The sequence below is a fragment of the Natator depressus genome, chromosome 21, assembly GCF_965152275.1.
Source record: "Natator depressus isolate rNatDep1 chromosome 21, rNatDep2.hap1, whole genome shotgun sequence".
NCBI lineage: Eukaryota > Metazoa > Chordata > Testudines > Cheloniidae > Natator > Natator depressus.
In genome coordinates, this window is record NC_134254.1 from 14,961,740 (window position 1) to 14,987,882 (window position 26,143).

General features: G+C 51.1%; 1 protein-coding gene across 1 annotated transcript; it reads right to left on the reverse strand.

Moving 5' to 3' along the window:
* Nucleotides 1-245: 245 nt before the first annotated feature.
* Nucleotides 246-22,576, reverse strand: RNPEP (arginyl aminopeptidase). The gene is made up of 11 exons (XM_074936100.1): nt 22,442-22,576; nt 18,530-18,670; nt 15,062-15,213; nt 12,376-12,492; nt 11,981-12,216; nt 10,182-10,295; nt 8,646-8,758; nt 4,600-4,708; nt 2,813-3,037; nt 1,502-1,644; nt 246-597 (listed from the first exon to the last, which is right to left on the reverse strand). The coding sequence occupies exons 2-11, from the start codon at nt 18,620-18,622 to the stop codon at nt 433-435; spliced, it is 1,467 nt and encodes a 488-aa protein (XP_074792201.1). The 5' UTR covers nt 18,623-18,670; nt 22,442-22,576; the 3' UTR covers nt 246-432.
* Nucleotides 22,577-26,143: the final 3,567 nt, after the last annotated feature.

Sequence of the window (26,143 nt, forward strand, 5' to 3'; positions counted from 1 at the left end):
GAAGATGGGACCCAATCTGGTGGGCGAGGAGTCAGAGGGGGGCCCCCCCTTGTGCAGGATGCACCACCATCTATTGCCCCCAGAACTGAAAGAAAACAGCCAGGTTTCAAGGGGTGAATCCCCTCCCCTGCCACCAGCCAGCACATGGGCTCTTAGCAGGACTCGAGGGGGGGGGGGGTGCTTTTAACATGGACCCTGAGTCCCTCAAGAAGCCTCCGCCGAGCACCACCAGGGAGAATACAAATGACGAAGCGTTTAATAAAACCCCGTGTGTGCCAGCGAGCGAGGGTGCCCCGGGGGTTCACACCAGCCGGGGGATGGAGCCTCAGGCAGGCCCGGAAGCATGGCTCCAAGGGGAGAGGCCCCCTGGGTCACTGGGGCGGATGCAGCAAAGCTGAGGCCCTGGTGCCTGCCTCTCTCTGGGATGAGCCGCTAGGTCCCCACTGGCTCCGAAGCCAGGATCTTCTTGACGTAGTTCTGGACATTGACGTGCAGCTTAGAGGCCGTGGCCGAGAAAGTCTCCACGGCCAGCGCTCGGGCGGACTCGGAGCCGCTCCACATGGCCCGGTAGAGGGGGAGGGTGTATTTCTGCTTCCCCTGCAAGGCACAAATCGCAAAGGCCACGAGGAGGTTAGGATCTAGAAGATATGACTGTCACTAAGGCTGGAGAAGAGTTTCCCATAGAAACTCTGTGTTAACATACCCACAGCTCCCTGAGACAGTCCCCCTCCAGTGGGGATCGCTCGCGCTTGGCCTCAGCCAAAGACGCTGCACGCAGAGAACGTTAGCCAAATCCAGGTATCGAACGTCAAGAAAGCGTGCACGTGGGTGTGCAAACACACATGGGTGTGCTCGTGCAGCATCAACTTTCCCCCATTTCACAGAAACTAACTCACCCACTTCTAAAAATGGGCAACGGAGAAAACGGCAGGATTACAAGAGCAAGTGAGCTGGACAGTCCTTGCTCAGGACCAGCGCCTTTGCACGGCTTGCCAACAGGTTAGAAGAGCGAGAGCAGATAGAGAGGGCAGCACCTGTTTGCACAAGAACCTGCAGCCCCCCCTCCTCAGGCAGTTCCTAAACTGCATGAAATTCTCTGACCCTCTCACCCCTTCCCACACTTAAAAAAACCTGGTTGCACATGAGCACTGGAGTCAGGAAGATGCAGTTCCAGTTCCAACGGCCCTTGTCCATTGTCTACTGCTGCTCCCTCTTCTTCGATGCGCTCTCTAACAGATGCCTAATTGTTTGGCTGAACGGAGGCCGGCAACAGGCATGTGCCAAGCTTTAAGCACATGCTTAAATCCCGCTGACAGCAAAGGGATTTAGGGACGTGCTTGTGGCCTTAAATGTATGCCGAAAAACCAGAGAGAGCGTGCAACAGGGCTCCGGCCGGAGCACGGCGTTCCCTGCCACGCTGCACACAGCGCCACAGCTGGGCCTGGCCTTCGGCTGACGCGCTCCCAGCCCCGTGGAGCTGGCTACGGCCTTACCCACAAACCTGGCTGTGGAGGAACTCCTTGACTTTGCCAAACTCGGGCTCGTGGCTGTTCTTGAGGACGATCTGGCACCAGCGGAGGCGCAGCTCGGCGTTCTGCGCTCTGGAGATCTTCGGGTACGTCTCGCTCAGCTTCGCCACGGTCCCTGGGAAGCGAGGAGCAGGCGCGTCAGCCCAGCCGGGCTCAGACACGGAAACGAGCAGCGTTGGCACGCACTTGGGAAGGGTCAGCGAGAACAAGCTGAAAATGCCGCGGGCTGCAACTTAGCAAAGCTGCGTATACGTGGCCCAGGCGCCCCGTGCCTTCAAGGAGATGGCAGCTGTTTAACAGACCACACGCCCCCGGCACAGAGGCAGGGCATGCCACTAATGAGTCATCGGACAGCTTTCCTCCACACTCCACCCCAGAGACGTCGTTCTCGAGCACCTTGCAGCCAGCGGGCCTGGTGGAGTCATCGCTCAGCCAAAGCAAAGGCACTCAGCAGGCTACTTCAGGTGTCTAGACTCAGCACCCGGGGTGGGGGAAAGATTCACAAGCAAAGCCAGCCAGGAGGCCATGACTGCACCCACTTTACGCCAGCCAGAGGGACCAGACCTCTAGAGAGACGGAGACGTTACTCAAAGGGCTCCAGCACATGGGGAGCTTTTGGTTACAGAGGAGCAGGCGGCCGTACCGCTGAGATCACCGCTGTGCTCTGCGGCATGTTACAACTTCCTGCCGCTAGAATACTGGGGAGAACGGCTGCAGAGCACATCACACGAGGCTGCTCTAGGAAAAAGGGTTCAAGACTTGGGCAGATACTGGGGGAACCATTATGGAATTCGCCACCCTTGACATCAGCCCTCCCAGCTGGACTGGGAAAGGGACCAGTGCACGGCAGTGAATGCAGGGTGCTTGCTTGGGCAGGAAGTTCTGCTATCCTGACTCGCAGTCAGTCATTTCTCTCTTTGATCCTAGGCAGGCGACGAGGCCTCAATACACACCCCTGCTCTTCCCTCCCTACTCGGTTATTGGAGAGATGGAGGCTTCTCCCCAAAAGCAAAAACGAAAGCCCAGCCACTGAACTCCCAGTCAGCTGAATGGGCCCTTCGTGCATGTACCCCTGGATAGAGTGAGGTTGGAGGTACGTTGCCTGGCACACGTCTCCCCACCTATCTGGTTGTACCGGAAGTCGCTGGTGAGCATCCAGCTTGGGCTAGTAACCAGCGTGCCTCTACACCATGGTAGGGTTTGCATTAAGGCTTCACTGCTTCACAAAGCCCACTGGTTTGTACCAACTCACGCCCTGCCCAGAGGAGGTTACTGGTCCTTACCGTCTGGCAAAGGGGATTTCTGCAAGATCTTATCAAGGAAGAAGACAAGTTGGTAGGTTTTCCAGGCGGTGATGTCCACAGCTTTGATTGCCTCCATGTTCAAACTGCTGGCTGCCCAGAGCTCTGCCAGCCCCTCTGCTGGCTTCATGAGCGTCTCTCCTGGGGAAAGGTCAGGCAGGTAAGGGGGCCAGCCGGGCGTGTTCAGCCATCGATCAAACTCAAAGCCTGCAGCGGAGAAGAAGAGAGAAGAAGTTGGGTTGCGTTCTCTGGACATCACTGGAGCCACCTCCCAGAATAAGCATGCTCAGAGCAGGCAGGACCGGCAATGGAACCAGACTCTGCTGCATGCCAGTGCACCCAAGAGGTCGCACAGAGCAATAGCAAACAGGAGAAGCTGAGAATGGAGAGACTGGTTTCTAAGCTCCATCCCTTAGCAATACTGCATCATGGGGGCTCCACAGTTATTGTCTCTCATTGACTCAACTGTGCTGAGCCTACAAGTGATCGTGTTAACAGCCTGGGATCTGAGAGTCAAGCTGGGTTCTTTTCATCTAATGCATCATCCCATGTAACAGGTTCTATCCTCTGTCACCTGCGCATTCCCATTGCTTTTAGAGGGATCTGCCACAGGCATTACTGAAACCTAGTTAGTTATTAGTTCTGTGGATGACGTTTTATTACCCCAGTTTTAATCGGAAGGGCAGGGAGCATGTGGACTTAGCCCTGGAATCAGCCCTCTGTGGGGAAAAGCTGAGGCAGTGCATTAGCATATGGCAAATAAATGGAAGAGTACACAGCAGTTAGCATGCAAAGAAAGAGTAACAGACTGACCAGTACGGCCAGAGAAGCAGGGCTCAACTTTAAGGAGAGGGAAAGTAATAACGGTCCTGTCCTTAGCTCTGCCCACAACCCAACAATGGGCATCCGAGTTAACATCCCATTGAGATGAAGGGGCAGTTTGCATGTCAGTTTGATTGTTTCAGGCTCTCTGCAAACTCAGGCAGGCATTTCTGCTTTGGCTACATACCATTTCCATTTTTAAGGTTTTCTTTGGCACCATGGGTTTGTAGCCAGCTATGCTGCTAAAGATATATGGGTATACGCTAAATAAGGTATAGGTGTGGATTTAAGGCACTAATGCAAAAGCCTACATGTTTCAAGCCTGTAAAGACAATAGCTTAGCCAAACAAACTAGGGCCCATGGCCTAAAGATGGGACATAAGTAACCCAAAACGACCCTATATCACAAGATAGAGTGGTGTTATAAATACGTGCTGCTGACAGGTAACCACCAGATGCCAGTTTATACCAGCCTTAAATTATCTAAGTTAGGAACATCCGCAGATGTCCAATCACAAGAATGCCATGGTAACTAACTGTTGTACATGCTAATAAGCTTGAGGCAAAAGTCCCAGTAACCTCTGGGTGAAGGGCACCCCAACGTTCGTAGGGTGAGGGAATACAGATAAGGAAAAGGGGCTGAAATCCATAGCCAGAGATACAGCTACAGGTGCTAGATAAGAAACTAACTTTAAAAAAAAAAAAGAAAAGAAAAGAAAAGAAAAAGCGGAGACTCTGGAGAAGGTGGGGGCAGCCTCAAGCAGTGCTGGGTCACTGACCCGGCCCAATTCTAGCCCTGGAGAAGGGACAAGCTGCAGTTGCTGGTTACTATCAAGTCCTGTATGAAGGTTTCTCTCTGGTTTTGGGGAGTCCCTGGCACGTGGGACAAGGAGGCAGAGGCTCCTGAGTGCTTGGAAGGAGATCTGAGACTCGACAGCAATACTGACCTGGAATGGTGGCCACGCCTTTCTTCTTCAGCTCCGGGAAGTACTCCAGAAAGAACTCCAGGGCCTCGTCGGCCATGATGCTCTGAAACTTGAACTGGTTCACGTAGGCCTGCAGGGGCAGGGTGCTCATACTTATGCTCCACACAGGCAGGACCAGCAAAGACCCACAGGGCTTATGTCAAACTATTTTAAACAATTCTGCTTCCACTTCCAGTTAACTGGATCCCCAGCCTCTCTCCCGCTCACGTTTAGCCAATTCCTGCCCATTCTGATGGCCCTGGCGCAAGCAGGCATGAGGGAAGCTCCGTGACAGTGTTCTCCGATTCCAATATCCCAACCCTGGTCAATTCTTTTTGTTTGGTGGGGTGAAGCTCACCAGCAGCCCCCTGGAAACAATGGGGCCAGCTGTTTGGCATGGAAGCCTGCTCCCCATGACCACATGCACACGTGTTGTTAACTACAGCTGAAAGACACCCAGTTGGGGATGCGGTGCCCCTCAGCTCCCAGCACTGGAGGGTTGTGGGTGGCGAAGCTAGTTCTAGATTCTCTGTCTCCAGAGCTACAGAAGCCAGAGTGGTCAGCAACTCAGCCAGCTCTTGCTCCCAGGCTGCAGACTGATGCTGCCTGGCAGAGTGCAGTAAGGCACATCCATTAACAATTGTCATCTTGTTCCCCCTCCTCTTCCTTCCAGCGTTCTCATCCCCCCGCCCATCCAGTCTTTTCTCAAGTACCTGCCCCCTCCTCCCTCCCCTCCCCCCCGTGCTTGGCCACTGACTCCCATTCTGTTCTGTCCCCTTTGCTCCCTCCTGTATCCCATTCTCTTGCTGAGTTCTTCCCCTCCTCACCATCCCTAGAGTGCTTCCCAGACATCATCTCACCAGGCCCCTAAGCCCCATGTGTGGGGATGGCCTTTTATCCACATTGTATGGGGGGGAAACAAGACATGACACAGGAGCTGGAATTAGAATACAGCCGCCCTATACTCTCTGCCCTGCACTGCCCCATACTTAGCCCAGAAGAACATGCTTCCCCATGCCCTGAATGGACTTTGAGACCAGTAGTAAAGGACTCTATAGTATTCATCACCATACAATTTTGACAGGTTTCCACACACCCCTTTCTGCTTTATGTCCCACCTTCCGGTCTCATTGTTGGGCGTGTTCACATTTGCCATGGTGCCATTTTGAATTTTTTTTTATGTTATTGTTTTTATGGGGAGCATTAGGACTGCTTGGGTGCGAGTTTCAGAATGGCATTTTCCTGAACCAACTTTGCACACAACTTTCATGAAGGTCTTTCTACCATTTTTCAAGACAAACTGTGACGAAGTGGGACTTTTCTTAATGTTTCCTCTGAATAGTGTGGGGGTGCCTCAGTTTCCCCTAGGCAGTTCTTAAGTATCTAGGGGGTGGGATAAGGGTGTATGCTCATTGCAGAGCCCTAGAGAGCAGGTGTGTGCAGGGGTCTGGACACAGACAATGGCCGACACCCTGTTTCCTGGCAACTGATGGCCTGGGCCCTTCCCCCCTGCAAGGTGAGAGCTAAAGGGTCGGAGAACAAAGGAATGAGGTGACCTCCTGGCCCGGGAAAGGGACAAAGCCCAGAGGAGGAGGGGCTGGAGGGAGTTTCAGTTTGGGGCTGGCTGGGACACGGAGTGAAGGGCAGACGTGGTTGTCTGGCTCACTGCCCCCCCAAGATGGACCCAGCTGAGGGGTCCTGTTCTCTCCACCTACAAGCTCTGTTTTAGACCATGTTCCTGTCAAATAATAAACCTCTGTTTTACTGGCTGGCTGAGAGTCATGTCTGACTGCGGAGTTGGGGGGCAGGACCCTCTGGCTTCCCCATGAGCCCCGCCTGAGCGGACTCGCTGTGGGAAGTGCACGGAGGGGCAGAGGACGCTGAATGCTCCGAGGTCAGACCCAGGAAGGTGGAAGTTGTGTGAGCTGTGTGTCCTGAAGACAGGCTGCTCACAGAAAGGAGACTTCCCCAGAGTCCTGCCTGGCTTCGCAGGGAGCATTTCCACAGCATCGCCCGGGGACTCCGTGACACAAACGTTAAAGGCTTTATGTAAAAAGAGGTAACTTAATCCTAGTACAAAACTAAACAAAGAAGGACATCTGCTAAATTTACATACATTTTGTAAATAAAGACTTATACATGCATGCTCCTTTTGACTGGTGTTTAAAAAGTTTACGTACTAAAATTTTACTTGGTTTTACAGCATTTAGATTTTTAAATAAGTTAAAAGAAAAGGAGGTAGCAGAGAAATAATACTTTTAGCAGAGCTAAAAATGCTATCGCCTGCTTTCCATAAGCTAGTTTTTCATTTGTCAGCCTGTCGTTTATATAAAGAGTGTAAATCTAAAGCTCTCTTTACAGTTTATAAGTAATAAGTTTTTAGAGCAGTTTTCCATCAGGCAAAACTTTAAAAAAAACTTTTTTTTTAAAAAAGGTTTGTGTATTGCTACAAAAACGTGAGTTATGTACAGCACGTGTCTTTTCTTTTATTTGCTTCAAGAGATACATTTTTGAAACAGACGAATGGTCAATAGCCATGCCTCTTGGCACATTATGACTGGTTCAGGAAAATGCAATTCTATGACCTGTCTAAAGAATAGCTTCTGATTGGCACAGCCAAGAGGTGTGGCTTGTTCAAGGCCGACTGTCCTGGAATTACTGGCATTGCAGGCTTCTCTCTGCCACTGGGTCAGTGACACAGCCTCTCTCTCTGCAGCTTCTCACTCTTTCTGTAACCAGCTGAAAGGTTTTTGCTTTTCTTCACTGTTCTACAGCCTCTCTCACTCTGTGTCTTGTTCCCCCCCCCCACCCAATTTCTCTAAAACCACGTTCTATGACTAATATTTAACATGTCTTACAATTATTTTTCCTCTAAAAAAATCGGGCATTCAGACTATTTCAAAATAACCTAAATGCATACAAATGTTTTTCTCCTAAAAGGCCTGTTAACATGTGTGTCTTAACACTGTATTCCTATTTACTAAACTTTATGCAAAAGGGTCTTAATGTGTGTAAAGCCTATTTTGTTCTGAAGAGACTTCTCTTTTTTCCCCTCCAGCCTTACAACTTTTTAAATGGCTCTAAATGTGAAACACACACACACACGCATGCAATCCTAATACTCCCCCTAAAATGTTTTTAAAAAACTGAAATGGCTGCCACAGCAAAAGTGTACATGTCCAAAAATGACACAGGACACAAAGCAGAGAGCCTGGAAACCTGTCAAAATCCTAAGGTGACAGACGCTATAGAGCCCTTTACTACTGAGGCCAGAGGCTGCACTGACTTCTCAGGAGAGGTGCTGACTCAGTTGCCCAGTGGCACTAGTCCCATTACTGGCTGGCCTGTGCTGCACAAGGCCCGGGTTTTCATTCTCTGAATATTAAGAGCCGCCAGCTGAAGCTCTCATTCAGTTTTCCAGATAGATTCCAGGCTAGGGAGTGTTTCTGGAGGGATAAGAGCATTTAACACAGGGAAAAGTCCTGGACTGGAGACCCTCCTGCTCCAGACTGCTCAGCTGTAAGCACCCACAACTTCAAACGGTACTAAAGGAATTTTCTTCAAGCGTGGCTTGCTTTGTACATCTCCTCAAGTTCTAATCAACCCACACTTAAGTGCTGCTTACCGTATAAGCTAGTACAATGTGGAAGGTATTAAGAGACTCCATAAGTCAAGGCATTAAAACCTAAACTGGCCTTCAGTCTTAACTAAGTTTCCTCACTTCAAGCGCTTGGGTTCTCAAACTGAACATTGCTAGGTTTGCAGGCTACAATTCTGATCTATTCAAGGCTTTGGGTACCCCAGGAGAATCCCAGCCAGAGGCAGAAGGGACAGCTTTGTTCTTGGGGATGGTAGCATTATTTGCAAGCTCAGAAAGTACCAAGAACCTGCGATGCTGTCACGTATGTACCAACAGGCAGGGAAGAAACCTTGCCAGCAAACATGCTAGAAGGAGTGAACTTCCCTGCCTCCAGGACCTCTGCACACAGAGCTCCCCAGTCAGAAGCCAGCGAACCCACACCCCTTACCTGCAAGAAAGCATCAAACTTGCTCTGGTCTCCCACAAGGTGTGCCAGGTAGGATACGAAACAGTAGCCCTTCTCATAGGGGGTCTCATTGTATGTGTCATCAGGGTCAACACCTAGTGGGTCAAACACATGACAAGGGCCTGAGCTTTACGAAAGAAGCCACCATTTAAAATAAATGGTTCCAACTTCCTTAGATTCCCATTCTTCAACACCAGAAGCTGCCCCCACCTCAACATGAAGGCCAAAAGGGCAGTGGCCTATGGCCCCTCCACCCAGCACCACCCTGGCTCAGATCCAAACCACCCTGTGTAATTCATGGAGACATACAGGGAATGCTATGCACAGTGGACTTTTCCCGCAGCTCATCCACTGCCTCTCACCCAGCCACATTCCTCCTATAGACCATCCACCTTCTTTGCGCTAGGGATGCAAGAGGACACAGCAATTTACTCAGTCACATGTGATTATGGAGAAAGCTGAGGATGCAGCCAGACTGCTATTATAAATGTGCTCTTCAGGCCCTGGCCAGAAACCTCTTCTTGGCCTGGAGACTGGCAGGTCACTCTCAAGCCAGCTGAGATTTTTTTTTTTTTTTTTTTTTTTTGGGTGGGGGGGGTGAGGGGGAGAACAGGATAAAGTTTGAAAAAAATTGATCACACTGGTTCTGAGCACGGAATAAAAATTTACCCTGGTTTCAAATTTTAACAAGAGCGTCTTGTTTGTTTATCTGGAACTCTGAAGTGGCTGAGCTCCAAAACCTCAGGCTTTATGGACATTCATTTAAGTTTTCATGATGCTTTAACTTCGTGAGAACTAGCACATCGGCTTGCAAAGGGAAGGTAAAAATATTGAGGTTGTTTCGCTAACTGCATGTTCTTCTATCAACAGCTGCCTGTCATGAAACACTCCATCATTTAGTACTACGAATGTCAGGACTACTCAAAGCTTTCCTCTAAAACAAGAGTAAAGGCACAGCATACAAACCTGGGTGCTTAACCCATGTTTAAGACACCTGTGTAAGAGTGGCCTGATTTTCAGAATCGCTGAGCGCCCGCAGCTGTGACGGACGTCAATGGGAGCTGAGGGTTTTCAGGGCCTTCCAAAAACCCAGAGCCCTTCTTGCGGTGCCTAAACTGAGGCATCCACTGTGCAAGTTCTGGTCCCTCTCTAGCCTGTTCCTTTAAACTTGCCTTAGTATATAAAGTAACTACTTAGGCTTGGGACTTTAATCACACCTACGGTACTCTAAAAATAACACTGTTTACTAATAAGCAGCCTTCATGTTAAACGGTAACAAGATTGGACTACACTGATGCACGTCTGATAGCTGCACTGTACGCAATCCCTATGCAGCTTTACGGTCTATTCTCAACATACCCTAATTATTGCAATCTTCAAGCATGATTACTGTAGATGCAGTTTTATTCCAGGCCATTACTGGGTTAAACGCACTGGCAATAAGACTATCGCTGATGGCCCCAGAGACCCGTACCCCCCGCAGGTACTCTGCAGCGGGTTATTGGAAATAGCACAGACCTGGCTCGATTTTCACTCTGAGCTTGTTTAGAGGGTGATCTTCTCCCGTGTTGTCCATATGCTGGCGTAGCAGAGCCCTTCCCGTGGCTGCTTCAAGGCAGGTGTAAGCAGCACCTGATGAGAAGACGACAGGGACTTGGCATTGAGACACTGCACTTTCCCATCAGAGCCGGGGAGGAAGGCAAACTGCCCTTTAAGGTTCCTTTGGGGCTGCCCCTACTTCAAAGGCCAGTAAGAGGGCAAAGCCGTCACTGCTCCTGGAGCAGAAGCATAGCTAATTCAGAGAGAGAGAGACTAGAGGAAGAAGAAATCAATGCAGGGAGGGGGTGTACCATAGCTTTTCAGGACAAAACTTATGGGCTGCCCGCTACGACTGCCCGCCCGGGTCAAAACCAACCTTACAAACTAGAGGAGTTCTGCCTGCCAGCCTTGTGCTTTGGAGTGAAGACCCAGGAGCGAGTCCTTCTCAGAGACTCTCTTGAGCCCTGGCCTTCCCAAGACTCAGCCATGAGGCCAGCCTCCACCTGTTTGAAAACTACCTTTAAAAGTCACTGAACTACACCAAAATGTTGACCTGTAGAATCTTCAGACACGTGTTTTACTGATGGCAAAGACAGAGTAAACCGAGCAGAAAGGATTTCCTTATGCTGCAAATGAAGCATTCTGAAACAAACGTTTGGAAAAGCAAGTGTGCCCCCATCACGCGTTAAGTTTACAGCTGCCACCTGACGGAATTATGGAAAGATCTCAAGTTAGAAGGTCTAATCTCTTACAATGTGACCAGGAAAAAGTGTGTTTGTGCAAAAGTGGTTTAGGTCTTTTTGATGCATAAATAAAAATATCACCTAGCTCTTAAGTAGCGTTTTCATCAGTCGATCTCAGGGTAGGAAGAAACAAAGGAGGGCCTCATTTTTCAAGCTCTTTTTACTCATTTTTCTACCTCAGAAATACTGGGAACCTGAAGTCTCTGGTCTGACCTAATTTTGGTGGGGGACTTGTTGGGGGTCTTGGCTCACAGAGTGCACAGCTGAAAGGAGTTGAATCTTTATCAGACAGAATCAGACTTTAAGGCCAGAAGGGACCATCCGACCTCCTGCACATTGCAGGCCATGGAACCTCACCCAGCCGCTCCTGTACCAGACCCCTAATCTCTGGCTGAGTTACCCAACTCCTCAAATTGTAGTTTAAAAACTTCAAGTTACAGAGAACCCACCACTGACACTAGTTTAAACCTGCAAGTGTCCTATGCTGCAGAGGACGGTGAAAACCCCCCAGGGTCTCTGCCAATCTGACCCAGGGGAAAATTCCTTCCGGACCCCAAATATGGCAATCTTCTGCCGATTTCCATAGCATTTGAGTTAAACAGGTGTTAACTAAAGACTCAAGAATCTGAATAAAAGTCATAGCCATCTCGGCCAGGTTTTACTTCCTTCATGTCTCTCACACCACGCTTCAGCAGACCACAGCAGACAAGACTGGAATTTCTAATCTATAAAAAGGCAGAAAAAGCCTCTTTAAAAAAAAAAGGCAACAGACAGTCCAAACCCTTTCCTCCCCCAGTCACCCAACACGACCCAATCACGTCTCAGACATTTTAGGAGCTAGTGCAGATCCCCAGACGCTGCCAGAAAACGTGTCAAGCTGCAGAACGTAGTTCCCAGCCCTCTGATCTGTGCGGCTGGACCCGGATATCAGCACCAAGCACCAGCAATATCAATGGGCCTCCAGCTAGGGCCCAGCTCTACCTACAGAGGTTGGATGGCAGGACTGGGTCCTTGCAGCAGACGCCAGGCCCTCACCATAGACGACGGTGGAGATCCTCCTCTGCGCGTACATGGTGAAGCCCTCGTTCAGCCAGAACTCGCCCCAGTTGGCGTTGGTGACCAGATTGCCAAACCAGCTGTGGGAGATCTCGTGGATGATGACGTCCACCAGAGAGCGGTCTCCAGCCAGCAGGCAGGGGGTCACAAAGGTGATGCAGGGGTTCTCCATCCCGCCGAAGGGGAAAGAGGGCGGCATGAAGAGAACGTCATATCTGGAAAAGGCAGGAAGAGCGGTCAGTATGGAACCGCCTCTCCCCACCCGCCTGGGGACTCTCCCTCCCCAGCCCTAACATGTGAAGACCGAGCGAGGCACCTGAAGGAACCAAAGCTGTCCAGAGCACCTCAGAGACTTCCATCCAGGTGAGCCGTACCTGTCCCAAACATATGGTCCAAAGAGCTTCTCCCCAACTGCCAGGAACTCTTCGATCACGCCATCGTACTCCTTCCTGGCTGCCTCAATCAGACAGGGCTCAGCCCACACGTGACTCCTAGGGAGAGCGAAGAAACAGTCCTGATTGCAACAAACACAGGGCAGACTGAGACTTGTTCTTATGAAGTGTGATGCGCGGTGCCTTAGTTAGGAGAGCCGGTATGGTTCTAATCTGTGTGGAAGGCTGGCACCCCAAACCCAGCCTTGGAACCGGCTCAGGCCCACTCCTCCTCCTCCTCACCCCCCCAATGTCTGCACACTTCTGCCTGCTCAGTTCCACCCCTGCTCCTGCCAGGGACCCTTTTCTGCAGGGAGATCTCCAGCTCGGCAAACGGACTCCACACAACATGCTGCCGAATACAAAGAGGAAAGGAAAAACCTAACACGAGGAAACACGTTCCCTCCAAGCTGCCCGCAATCCCCTGACCCGAAGCACATGGCTTCTGGATGGAAGCAGGACATTCAAGTTGACCAGGCTCCTGGGTCTGAAGCTTGCAGGCTTCATGCTGTTATGGGAGATGGTTATTAGAATTCATATGGCTTCCTGCAGGCTCCATATTGGCCACAGGTCTTTAGCTACTTAGGATAGACGTGATGCATGGTAGGGAGAGGATGGGGAAGAAAAAGAAAAAAAAAAATCAAAGCTATGTTTTAAAGACATTTCACTTGCTGTCAAGCTCCTCAAAGCCCCAGGGGACTCAATCCCCCAATAACCAGAACAGTTCTGTCCTCATCTCCCTGCCCACTACCTCCTCCAGGTCATTAATAGATGTAACAATCCCCACCTGGAGAACTTGCCCCATTCCAAGGCCTTGTCCTTGCCCACAAGTTGTCCAGCTTTCTCTATACTGATCTAGTTACGTTGGTACAATCTCCCCTCGTGTGGGTAGTCATACCAATGTTAAGTGTTTATCCTGGGGTAGCTTATTCCTGGACGGGAAGGGAAATAAGCTGTATCAGTAAAATCATGTTATACCATCACAAAATCTCAGCCGCCACACCCTCTGGCATTTGTTTTCCCAGCCTAACAAAGGACCTTTTGGAAAATGCAAGCAAGTTATTTTGATCTACTCTGTCACTGACTCATAGGGCTCTGATGGGGCACAGTGGCATGGCTGCTGGTTTGACTTATCCCAGTGCATTGTTCAAATCTGTTTATGCTCCTTTGCCTGGGAACCCAGTTTAGACTCACCAGCCTAGCCACCAGCATCGCCAGCAGCTTTGGGTTTTTTTTAAAAGGAGGACCCCCCCCCATTAGCATGGCTCTTTTCTCAGTGAGTAGCCAATCTGGGGATTCGTAGCAGAGCTTTGTCAAAGCTTAAGCTAGCTCGGTACTTTCTTTCCTTCAGAAGCCTTAGATGACACGCTCGGACTCCGGTGATTTTCAGCAGCTTGCTTTCTAACTTCCTCACATGTGAAGGATACCTTTCCAAATTTCATTTGAAAAATGCTTGACTAGGCATGGCCCCATCACTTCCTACACAATGATGCACAGAGTCATCTCCTGTATGCAGTCCTGAACATCCCTCTCCGCTGCACGCCTGTGTGGGCTAGTGGCTACTATCTCCGCATGCAGGAGGGGAATCTGGAGGATGGAGAGTGGCCATTTGCTACAACAAAAGTGAAGAGTGTGCAGAACTGGGAACAGTTAATGGACTTCAAACCAAAGAATAAAGGTCTGGCCATAAACAAGGCTAATGAGACATTTACTGCATGGGTTGTTAATTTAATCTTTAGCTCTTAACAACGATCAAGCAAGGTATGAGATCACACTCAATGATCTTTTCTGGCCCTAAAAGATCCATGAATTAAAGGAGCTGGAAAAAAAAGGGGGAGTTATTCCCCATAAGCAAGAGTGGCCAGACTCCCGTGTGCCCAGGACCCAACAGTAAGTATGTTTTAAGAGCCCTCTGCATATGTGACTTTGGGGAACACATTCAAAGCAAGGTGCAGAGCTGGACCACAGGGCTCAGGAGTGCAATTCCACAGCACCACTTTGAAGCTGCATTCCCCTCTGCCCAGAAAGAGGGGGGAAGGGGGGGGTTGGAAAACAAAAAAAACTTGCCCAGGACAAGGAATGAGATGTGATCCTTAACCAGATAATCTGGGGCGTATTGAAAGCCACCGATGCACTACTCAGACAGGAGGGGTATAATTTGCTACTGTCATTTGATTTTAGGGGTTATGAAGTCTCCTGCTGAGCATGAGAATTGATAACCCACTAACGACTGGCAGAGCTGCAACCAAGTTTTAGATGACTGGGTTGGTTCTGACCCAGATTTATAGTAACAAATAACCCACGGTTAATTCTAGTCCCACGCAAGACCCCCTCGGCTTACGACTGGCTGGCAGGACAGAGCGCGGACATGCTGCAAGACAAATAGTGTGGAAAAGGCAGCTATCAGGGGAACACCATAGCGCATAGGAGCCTAGAATGACAAGTTTTACCCAATTTTCACATGAAGAGTTGAGCTGGGGGGGAAGAGCTCCCCTCAAACAAGGGGATGGATAGTAGATATCCTCGTTAGGGAGCAAACCCTTCAGAACTAAGCTACAACCAAGGCCACAGGCTTTGTTATAACTGAATGCACGATCTTCCTCCTGTGAATAAGAGGGGAGCCCCTTACCGAGGTCCGACTTCAGCAGAAACTATGTCGCCAACAGCCAAGGCAATCAGATAGGATGGGATTGGCTGGGACATCTTGAAGGTGAACGTGTTGTCCTTCTCCTGCTTCTCCCAGGTTGTGGCACTCATCACAGCTGTGAAGCCTTCAGGGACCTAGCAATGGAGACACCTGTAAACAGCCTCCATCAGGAGAGGAGGGGGTCACACTGCACACGTTAGGGGTGGATTTGAGCCATCCTGACTGCTCTGTGACCATGATGAGCATTCCCAGAGTCAAGCTCCAGCCAACAATGCTCCTACCACCTGGATCTCAAACCCCACTACCCCTTTCGAGGCAGGGGAAAGCATTGTAAGAACATAAGAATGGCCACAGTGGGTCAGACCAAAGGTCCATCCAGCCCAGTATCCTGGTGTGTGTAAATGCAGCATTGCAGGCTGAGGAGTTAACCTCTATCTTGATATATTAGCAATGCTGGCTGAGTTATTGGAAACAATCACTTTGCATCCCTAGTTACTCTCACACGTTTAACCAAAGTCTGTGATTCTTGGGTTTTTGTTAGTGAAAGATGGTAGCCGAGAGGTTATTAGAATCACACTTGGAGGATAAAGGTATGGACAATACGGCATTACCATTGCCAAGTACAACAAAAGAAAGCCAGCTCCAGGTCGGGCAAAAAGGAGGAAAGTATCAGGTTTTCAGCCGCGAAGGGATGTGTGTTTGTTACAAAAACAACTCCAAAACTGAAACAAAAAATAGCCTTGAAGATTGCACAAGTTTTTATGGCTGTTGTATTCCCTTTTCTGTTACTAAGCATCCAACTTTTCCAGCAAACTAGGGAAGGCCAGGCTACAAAGCAGGCAGCAGGTGACCTGTTAGACACCGTTACTGATGCTGGCTTGAAGGTGGAAGCACATAACGAATTACATGGAGAAGCAGTTACATTAATACACGCTGGATGGAGTAATGTGCACAGTGATCCAGTGATAGCTAACTGGATGCAGATAGGGAAAGCTGGTTATGTTATCAGCAGTTCACACTGGAAACAAGGAGAAAACTGGAAAGCACTGTGCTACACTGGCCAGAGAAGCCAAGGCATTTACAAGTGAACTGTACGGTGGTGATGTTAAGAGCTGCCTGACGATGAGAAAAAGATGCAAAGTACGAGAAGTGATCTGGAAAAAGATGACACCTTGGTTACGTTTGGATGTTAGGACATTTGTAAATCTGCTCTGTGTCAGAGCATGAGCTCTGAACCATGTGTCAGAGCATGTGGTTTAAGGTCTTGTTGAAGTGGATTTAGCCAAAGTACTTTCGTAATCACCATCAGCCTGGTTAAAAGAATGCCAAGGATCTGTAAAACCCCAAATCCCTGCGGACGTACAATGGAACAGTCAACCAACAAAGATAGAAACGTTAAAAATCTGTCACATCTCAGGACTGCAAGTGATCTTGATGCAGAACTCGAAGACTGAGTCGTCAGTATAATTAATCATCAAGAGATTTACTGAGAAGCAAAGAACTTGATCGGTCAGTTGAATCCAGCTGCTGTGGCATTTGTCACACTCTAAAGGGACACATTAACAATTGGTGCTGTAGGTGAAATATGGTGGATCTACAGATAAATGAATATTTGTTTTTCTGCTTTGTGTGGTGCACAAAGATTTCAGGAGGCACTTACTCATGTACACATTGGCCAACCTCCTTCATCCAAAGAAATTGTCAGCTGAACAAAAAAGATTGCAAGGCAGTGGTTGCACACCAAAAATCCCAAATTTCTGCCACATTTACTTATATTTAAGTAAAAATTCCTTATCCAAAAATCAATGTTTTCAGACGCTATCAAGGAACAAGTTTCCTCTAACACAGTGGGGGGGGGGGGGGGGAATCTAAAGAATGCCGATATCCCATTTGAATTCATAGAACTGGTGGGGCAATTGCATCAGTGTCAGCAAGTTAAACAAGCACAGAACAAATTTTTTCCAGCTTTGGATACATCCATTCAGAACGGAGGAATAGGCTCGGTCGACCCACTGCATTAAAGTTGGTCTTCTGCGGCAGACTGCTGCGTGGCCAAATGGACCAGGACTGGTCATCAGCAATTCTGCATGCTTCTGATTGCTTAATGTTTCAAGCCAACTCTGCATTATTATTGTTCTTATGTAATTGAATGTTTTTGACTTTTGTCTGCATAACAGTGAAAACTGAAATATGAGTCATGACATGCATAACTTCACTGAGAAAATACCAAACCAAAATATACAGAGCCATTCCAACATTCAGTATTATAATTACATGTACAACCCTGAATTAATCTCCGAACCTACTGCCCGATGGAACCAGAATTTGAATATACAAATTAAAACTAAGTATGATGGTGTGCATTTATGAAACAGCTTTTAAAATAACTAGTTTTTCCCAAGTTAGTAAAAAACATTTTACTGGGTAAAAGTCACCTCTGGTAAATATCATACCATCCCTGCCCCTCTAACACACTCCAGTCTGGCTCCTCCCTGGACACAGGACACTGCCCTGGTATTCCAATACTTCTGCAAGATCGGCCCTGGGTACCAGAGAGAACCATCTTTCTCACAACAATCATGACCACCCATAACAGCTATGCCCCACGAACAACGCATAGGCTTCAGCACTCTGAATTCACTTTCCCTCAATAACACACAAGAGCAAAGCTCAAAGTCCCCAATAAACCAATCAAGCTACTTCTCTATGTGCTGGGAGGAAGCCAGCTTGCTGTTTCTATTTTTTAAGTATTTGGAAGGCACTTGTCCTATCTCGAAGGGCCAACAAGAGATTTGTTAACACTGCTTTAATTGCACTTGCCAATAAATATTGTGAATCGAGTACCTCTGTCTAAAAGATTCAGCACCCTCACCTCTTTAAGATGTAAGAGCTTGCAATATGCTGACTCCAAACCCACTCCCTGCAAGAGGTGCTCTAGCAAAACCAAGAAGACCAGACTTGACATGCTGGTTATTTCTAAACTTAAGAGTCAAAACACTGCCTCCGCCCCCAGAAAAGACCAAAAAAGAACCCTTTCAGGCCTTCCTTATTCATCATTTAAAAAGCGAGACTCAAAGCACAATAGTTTTATTCAAGTGCCCTTTGCAGGTCACTTTTAAGGAGGGATCTGAAGGTAACTGTGTTATGCTTGGCAAACAAGGAGCAGGAGCAGCATGACATGAGAGTGTCCATATGGAGGACTCTGACCAATGAATTCTGCATGAGAATCAGGGCCTTCCGGCTGTCCTGAATCTCAGACATGGGTGACAAATGTTCACAGCACTTCCCAATGTTCTGTTTTAATAAGGTTAGCGGTCCGGAGAGACCGCGTACGAAGATTTCTCCTTCCAAGGCCTAGAAATGGATGCCCTCTTGATAAATGAATTTTCTACCCTAAATAGAAGTTTGAACAAATGATCCAATTTGCACTCTTATGCCTTTTCTGCTTACCTTTATAGTGGCTGAATATGTACTTTTAACTGAAGGGGTGTCAAAGCCAGGGAAAAAACTTCTGTTGAGGACAGCCTGGCCTTGTGTGTACATATAAGGCTTCTGCTTCCCTGCCGTCTGCTCTGGAGTGAGCCAACAAACCTGATGAGAGACAAGAGACAGCTTCCTGTGAGGGATGGGAGACTTCACCTGGATTTTTACAGAATAGGTGCTTTTTATTGCTGGTGTGTGAAAGCCGGGGGAAAAGGACCTGTTGAGCACAGGAAAGCCAGAGGTATAAAGGAATGGCCTCTCCTTCTGGGCTGTTTGGAAAAAGTCCAGCCAGGACACCTGGAGCAGCAAGCAGAACAAGGAGAGGGAAAGTCAGTAAAAAAATCAAACAAGGCAGTCAGATTCAAGTTAGACTCACGCAAAACTTCAAGGCTTGACTAAGTCTGTGAGCTGCCCTGGGATCCTAACAAATCTTAATCAGCATCACTGATGCAAAAGCAATGTGCTGCATTCAGGTGGAGAAATGCACACACAGCTGGATGTGGCAAACCCAGACCCACCCCCTTGGCCTATTCCAGGAGCAGTTTGTAGATTGGCTGGTTTGATAACCACAAAGTGAAGTAACTATGCTGGAACAGAGTGTTTGTGCAAGGAATTCTACCAGCATCACCACAGCCATACAATCATACTCTATATCCCTGTGTAGCCAAACCCCACGAAGTAGTATAAAGGCAGCTGTAAATTGACCAAGCTCTCCCCCGGATGTACAGCCCACACCCAGGCCTTGTCGCCACTAGAAAGAGTTTAGCAGCACAAACATACATGTATAGCCAACTGGCAAACTCCCCTAGTTGGGAGACACCTCATAGTTCTTTTGTTGGTTTAGCTTCTCTCAGTTCCCCAAATGAAACCAGCTATACCAGCAAAAGGACTTCGGCACATCAGTGATTTTCCCAGGGAGGAGCTAGGCCTGATCTACACTAGAAAGTTTTACCGGCAGCAGTGTGCAAAAATATCATCCCCTCCCAAATGACAGCTCTACCGGCAAAAGCCCTAAGGTAGGATTCTTTGTAATGTAATGTAATGTAACTTGCACCTTTTTCCAGTATACTTATTTTGTTTGGGGAATAGGCATAAGGTACGTCTCCCCTAGGGCAGGTAGCCAGCTTGCTATACCAGCAAACCCTGTCTAGTGCAGACAAGGCCTAAGTACCACTCAGGTGCACGAAAAGCTTTAAAAAAGAAAACAAGAACTAAGCTTAGTAAGGGGTATTATTCTAGGCTGATTTCTGATTTCATTTACTCTTGTGTAAACCTAGAATAACTCTACTGAAGTCAGTGAGGTTCCTCTAAATTTAGGCTGGTGTGATCAGGAGCCTGCTTCAATGAGTCTGAAATCCCCCGTTGAATCCAGATGGGCAGAAATTAGACAATTGAAGGGAAAAATCTAAAAAATTTGGCTAAGAGTCCTAAGAAACCAGTTGCTTCTCTGAACTCTGATTTAATTGGGGATTGGTCCTGCTTTGAGCAGGGGGTTGGACTAGATAAATTCCTGAGGTCCCTCCCAACCCTGATATTCTCTGAACTCTGGCCACTACGGCAGTCGTGCAACATTTGCAAACCCTCTTGCTTTTGACCAAGCTGGAAACAGGCAGTTAGCCTTGGGCTCACACGCACTGCCGTAGCATTGCCACTTCCTGCCCCAAACCAGGAAGTCAAAGAGACACAAAAAAGCAAATAAATCAACAGTGACTGCTGGCCCTCCAAGCATAAGCACAGGTCTGGATCCGCTCCTCTCTCGTTCCAGCTGGGCTGCCCGTTCCTAGCCGTGAAGTTTTTATGCTCAGCATTTATAATTCAGAATTGCTACAGCTCATCCATTTGTATTAGCTCTTCTCCCATGAAGAGCCTGAAGGCCTTCATTTAACTGCTGAAAGGAGCCAGGGGGCTGGGCGGGTCTGGGATAAATAAGCCAGCAAAATAACCCGAGTACTGTTCTTTGCAGGGACAGAGACACTTTCACTTTAACTCATGGCAAATGCAATATTCTGGCACTTTCCCTATTTTCTAACAGGCAAATCATAGCACCACACTTCTCTGAGCAGACTCCGCCTTTTGGAGGCAGAGAACACCCCCCCCCCTTCCTGCCCCAGGATGGGGTGGGGTTTGGAAAAGCGGGTATGAGATTGCCACAGAGAAATGAAACTCGCTAGACAAGGCTGGAACCAGAAAGCGTGTCAGTGATCCCAGACCGCCAATGCACAGAAAGAAACAGGACCCTTCAGCTGGGACCAGTTTGGGCCTGGTCCCAGGAGGAATCAGAAGCTCAAGACAAACCAAAACTTAAGTTTTTGCTGAGGGTTACTATCAATTAGTGCTTCCTAGCAGGGGATCGAGTTCATGGGCTGGAACTCATCCACACTCCATTCTTTGAGAACCTGCCGCTGCCTAGATTTACCAAAAGGAGGTGATTAGCTGTAATCAGGGTTAGCATCACTGGAGCCCGAGCTGGGGACCTGAGAAGAGCACAAGGAGATGGGAAAGGGTAATTTCCTCCTCCCCTGCTTTGCTTTCTCCGATCTCTAGCTTCAACCTTGGATAATACAGAACTTCCACCCTCCTGCCTGGCCATGCTCCTGCAAACTCACCACACTGCAGCTAAATATGTCCAAGGAGGCCACACTGGAGAAAGGGCACACCTCCCCCCTTACACACAATTCCTTCTCTCCTGCACAGAGATCTCCCACCTACCCGCCACTTGACATCATCTCGCAGTCACCCTGACCTTTCAGCCATGTGTTTGCAAGTCACACCTATAAATATGGCTACCTTCAGGCCACCATCACTCCCTTTTCTCACTGCTGCTCCCTGCTTTCCAGATCTCTATCCTCCAATGACCCCATACTCCCCTGGTTGATTTAGGAGCCGGGCTAAATTACACTGTAGACTTGCTCCAGATCCCCCCTCTACTCCTCTTTCAACCTAGACTGGTCACTGCCTCACACTCCAGTGCAAACTGCGTGCCAAACACTGCCACCCTGCCCGGGACGTGTTTTGCACCCACTTTGCACTGCTGTAAACAGGGATGCTCAGTGCAGGGAGGTTTGAATTCAGCCCTTGGTATCTACATCCTCTCTGCTCTGCCGCGGGCCGGCTGCTGGCAGTGCAGGAGCTATCTATCCCCTGTGAAGCGCCTGCCACTTGCAAGCCGCAAACCAGGAGCTGATGGGGGTGGGAAACCAGTAGCCTCAAACGCAGAGAGAATGTTTCAGACAAAAAGGGGGGACAGCACATTAGGGACTGGGGAGACTCACTGATTGGAGATCTTGCCCCAGGGAGGAAAGACAGGACAGAGAGGGAGATGGGGAGGCAGCAGGTGATGCAGAGGAATTAGGATGGAGGGGCCCAGAGTCAGGGTGCAGGGCAGCAAGTGGATTAGAGGATAGGGAGCACGGGAAGCAAGGGAACTAAGGGAGCAGGAAGACCCAGAGAGGCAGCAAGGGACCAGGGTGCAGAGGCAGCAGGAAGACTGGGAGATCAGGAGCCTAGGGGAACAGCAAAGGGTCACGGTGGAGGTCAGCAAGGGACCCCGGGGCAGGGGGCAGCCCAGGGACTCGGGGGGAGGGGCAGCGACCCCAGGGCCCAGCAAAGGGGCAGGGGGCAGCCCGGGGACTCGGGGGGAGGGGCAGCGACCCCAGGGCCCAGCAAAGGGGCAGGGGGCAGCCCGGGGACTCGGGGGGAGGGGGGGCAGCGACCCCGGGGCCCAGCAAGGGGGCAGGGGGCAGCCTGGGGACTCGGGGCGGGGGAGCAACCCCGGGACCCAGCAAGGGGGCAGCCCGGGGACTCGGGGGGGGGGGGGGGCAGCCCGGGGCCAGGGACCCCAGGGCCCAACGAGGGGGCAGCCCCCCACAGCCCGCTCACCCCCGGCCCCTCGCCCGTGCGGTAGGCGATGTCCAGCGCCAGGCACTCCCCGGCGCGCAGCGGCTCGGGCAGGAAGACGCGCAGCGCCGAGCCGTAGCTGGCGAAGGGGCGGCTCTCGGAGCGCAGCGGCCGCGGCTCCCCGCCCGGCGCCGCCAGCCCCACGCCGCGCACGGCCAGGCTGGGGTGCGAGTCCAGGCTCAGCTCGGCCGCGCCCTCGCGCAGGCAGCGCAGCTCCAGCCGGGCCGAGCCCTCCAGCCGCCCGGGGCCCGGCGGCCCGAAGACCACGCGCAGCGCCAGGTGCAGGTGCCGCAGCTCGAAGCTCTCGGCGCTGCAGGCGGAGGCCACGTCCCGCACCCGACCCGCCGCCGCCGCACCCGCACCCGCCGCCGCCATCGCTGCGGAGCGGCCTGGGGAGGGGCGGGACTGCGGGGCGGGAGCGTAAAAATGGCTACGAAGAGGGGGGAGGGTTCGGGCACTGGGGCGCGGTGGGGGAGGATAAGGGAGGACAGTATGGGTGGAGCAGGGGATGAGGCTAGGAGATGGGGTATGGGGCCGGGATAGGGCACTGGGGAGCAGTGGGCGGAAGTTGGGGCTATGGGGCGGGGAGAGGGGGAACAGTGGGTGGGGACTGGGAATATGGGGTGGGTTAGGGCACTGGGGAAGCGGTGGGGGAGGATAAGGGAGGACAGTATGGGTGGAGCAGTGGATGAGGCTAGGAGATGGGGTATGGGGCCGGGATAGGGCACTGGAGAGCAGTGGGCGGAAGTTGGGGCTATGGGGTGGGGATAGGGGGAACAGTGGGTGGGGACTGGGGGCGCGGTGGGGGAGGATAAGGGAGGACAGTATGGGTGGAGCAGTGGATGAGGCTAGGGGATGGGGTATGGGGCAGGGATAGGGCACTGGGGAGCAGTGGGTGAGGCTAGGGGACGGGATATGGGGCAATGTAATGGGACATGACTCACCCCTGCAGCACCTCCTGCTGGTCGTCCAGGGAATTAGCATTTCCAGCCTCCAGAGTGCCCTCTGTAGGCCAGTGTCCTGCTTGCCCCTGGGCCCCGAGTCCCTCCCGGACCCTGGTGCCCCTTTCACGCCAGGGTGCTCCTCCTGGCAGTACCCCCACAGACCTGGGTCTCCCCTCCCTGGGGAACCCCCATCCTCTATCTCCACCTCGCCTTCACTGTGACTCTCAGCCAGCCAGTAAAACAGAAGGTTTATTGGACAACAGGAACACAGTCTTAAACAGAGCTTGTGGGTACAACCAGGACCCCTCAGTCAAATCCTTCTTGGGGAGCAGGGAGCTTAGACCCCAGCCCTGGGGTTCCCTATTTTCCTCCACCCAGCACCAAACTGAAACTAAGCCCCCCACCAGGCTCCCTCTTGCAGCCTCTGTCCACATTCCCGGGCAGAGGTGTCACCTCCCCCTCCCCCTCCTGGCTCAGGTTACCGGCTCTCAGGTCTCCCATCCCCAGTGAAACTCCCCTGCCACATTCTCAGGTCAACACTCCCCGCTCCCTGCTGCGTCACAGGGTCTCCCCCCATTATCTTACCCAATCTGCCTTTTGTGGGGGGAGACAAGTTTCAGCAGCAATGAACACAGAAATCTGAGCCCGTTGGAGAGCCAGACTCTGGCTCTCTGGGATTCTACATGGGCCAGGAACGTCTGGAAAGTGCTTTAGGAGCGTCTGGCCAGCCCGCGTGCCACCATTGAGGGAGCTCAGCACCCAGGAGCCCCTGTTGTTCTCAGTGGGGGAAGACGGTGGAGTTCTCCACAGATGGGTGCTGAGTCCCTTCTGCAACTCGAGGCCCAGTCGCTGATGTGGGGTGTGACGAAGCAGGACTGTTCTTAATGTTTCCTCTGAATAGTGGGGGGGTGCCTCAGTTTCCCCTATGCAGTTCTTAAGTATCTAGGTGGTGGGGTAAGGGTGTATGATCATTGCAGAACCCTAGAGGGCAGGTGTGTGCAGGAGTCTGGACACAGAGAATGGCCGACACCCTGTTTCCTGGCAACTGATGGCCTGGCCCTTCCTCCCTGCAAGGTGAGAGCTAAAGGGTTGGAGAACAAAGGAATGAGGTGACCTCCTGGCCTGGGAAAGGGACAAAGCCCAGAGGACGAGGGGCTGGAGAGTCAGTCAGTTTGGGGCTGGCTGGGGACATGGAGGGAAGTGCAGACGGGGTTGTCTGGCTCACTGCCGCCCAAAATGGACCCAGCTGAGGGGTCCTGTTCTCTCCACCTACAAGCTCTATTTTAGACCATGTTTCTGTCATCTAATAAACCTCAGTTTTACTGGCTGGCTGAGAGTCACGTCTGACCATGGAGTTGGGGGGCAGGACCCTCTGCCTTCCCCAGGACCCTGCCTGGGCGGACTCGTTGTGGGAAGCGGATGGAGGGGCAGAGGATGCTGAATGCTCCGAGGTCAGACCCAGGAAGGTGGAAGTTGTGTGAGCTTTGTGTCCTGCAGACAGGCTGCTCCCAGAGAGGAGACTTCCCCAGAGTCCTGCCTGGCTTCGTAGGGAGCATTTCCACAGCATCAGCCGGGGACTCCGTGACAACTGGTGGCAGAGGTGGGATGTACTGCAACCCGTGGTTGGCACTTCCTGCAGTAAGTGACTGAGGAGCAGTAAAACAAAGGGGGGTTGACGAGGACCAGGCATGCTGAAGGCTCAGAGAGGAGCGGTTAACCCCTGGGAGTGTGTGACCAGCAAGAAGGACTGTGCAGTAATTGGGTCCCCTTGGGGACTGCAGTGAGCAGTCTCGGGGCGGAGGAGCCTGCGGCTTGGCCCTGGGAGAGAGAAGGACTTTTGCAGTAACAGTGTCCCCTGGGGATTGCAGCTAGCAGTCCCAGGCGTGGAGGAGTCTGCAGCTCGACCCTGGCAAAGAGGTGGTGACCTCGAGAAGGGCTGGCACACTAGGGGTTCTCCCTGGAAACCGTGGGGAGCTGAGAGCACACAGACCTGTGAGTCCACAACAACTTGGGAAGAGCAGAGTGATGGCCTGTCACCGTCTCCTTAAGAAGGACATTGTAACCCTGTGCAGAAAGAGGGTTGCTCATTGGAAAGTTCACCGAAGCAGTTAATCGTGCAGCTGGAGGAGGATGACCGCTCTAAGGAGCAGATTCCTGACCCCAAATGGGGCTATCGCAGGATCTGGGAGCAGCTGGAGCAGTAGCCAGGCATCCCCAAGACTCCTGTCCCCGACCAGACAAGGGTCTTCACGATCGGGTTCCCCATCGGGGGATCGGAGATGGACGGGATTGGAGCTGAGTCCGAGAGAGCAAGAGGACTGTGAGAGACAGCGAGAGCCTGAGAAAGAGCTGCAGAAGCAGCAGCAGCATGAACTGGCGGTGGGGGAGCGGAGAGGCCTAGGGGACCTTCCCGGGGTGAGTGGGAATAGACCCCAGGGGGCCAGTTCCGCAGGGAACCTTGAGACTAAATTGCTGCCCCTGGTTAAGGAGGGGGGGGATGTGGATGCCCACCTCACTGCCTTTGAGCAGGCTGGCGATTTGAACTAGGGGGACCCTGTGGAAAAGCCCCAGTGTCTAGCTCCCTTGCTGGGTCCCAAGGCCATAGACTCCATCAGCCAAATGGGTGGGGAGGTGGACAGGCTCCCACTCCTGACCCGAACCTATATGTCTGTGTGGAGTTTCCTGGGGTCAGGCCCCTCGGACCTCCAGTGGGAGCGGAAGGTGTCACGGAGTCCCTGGG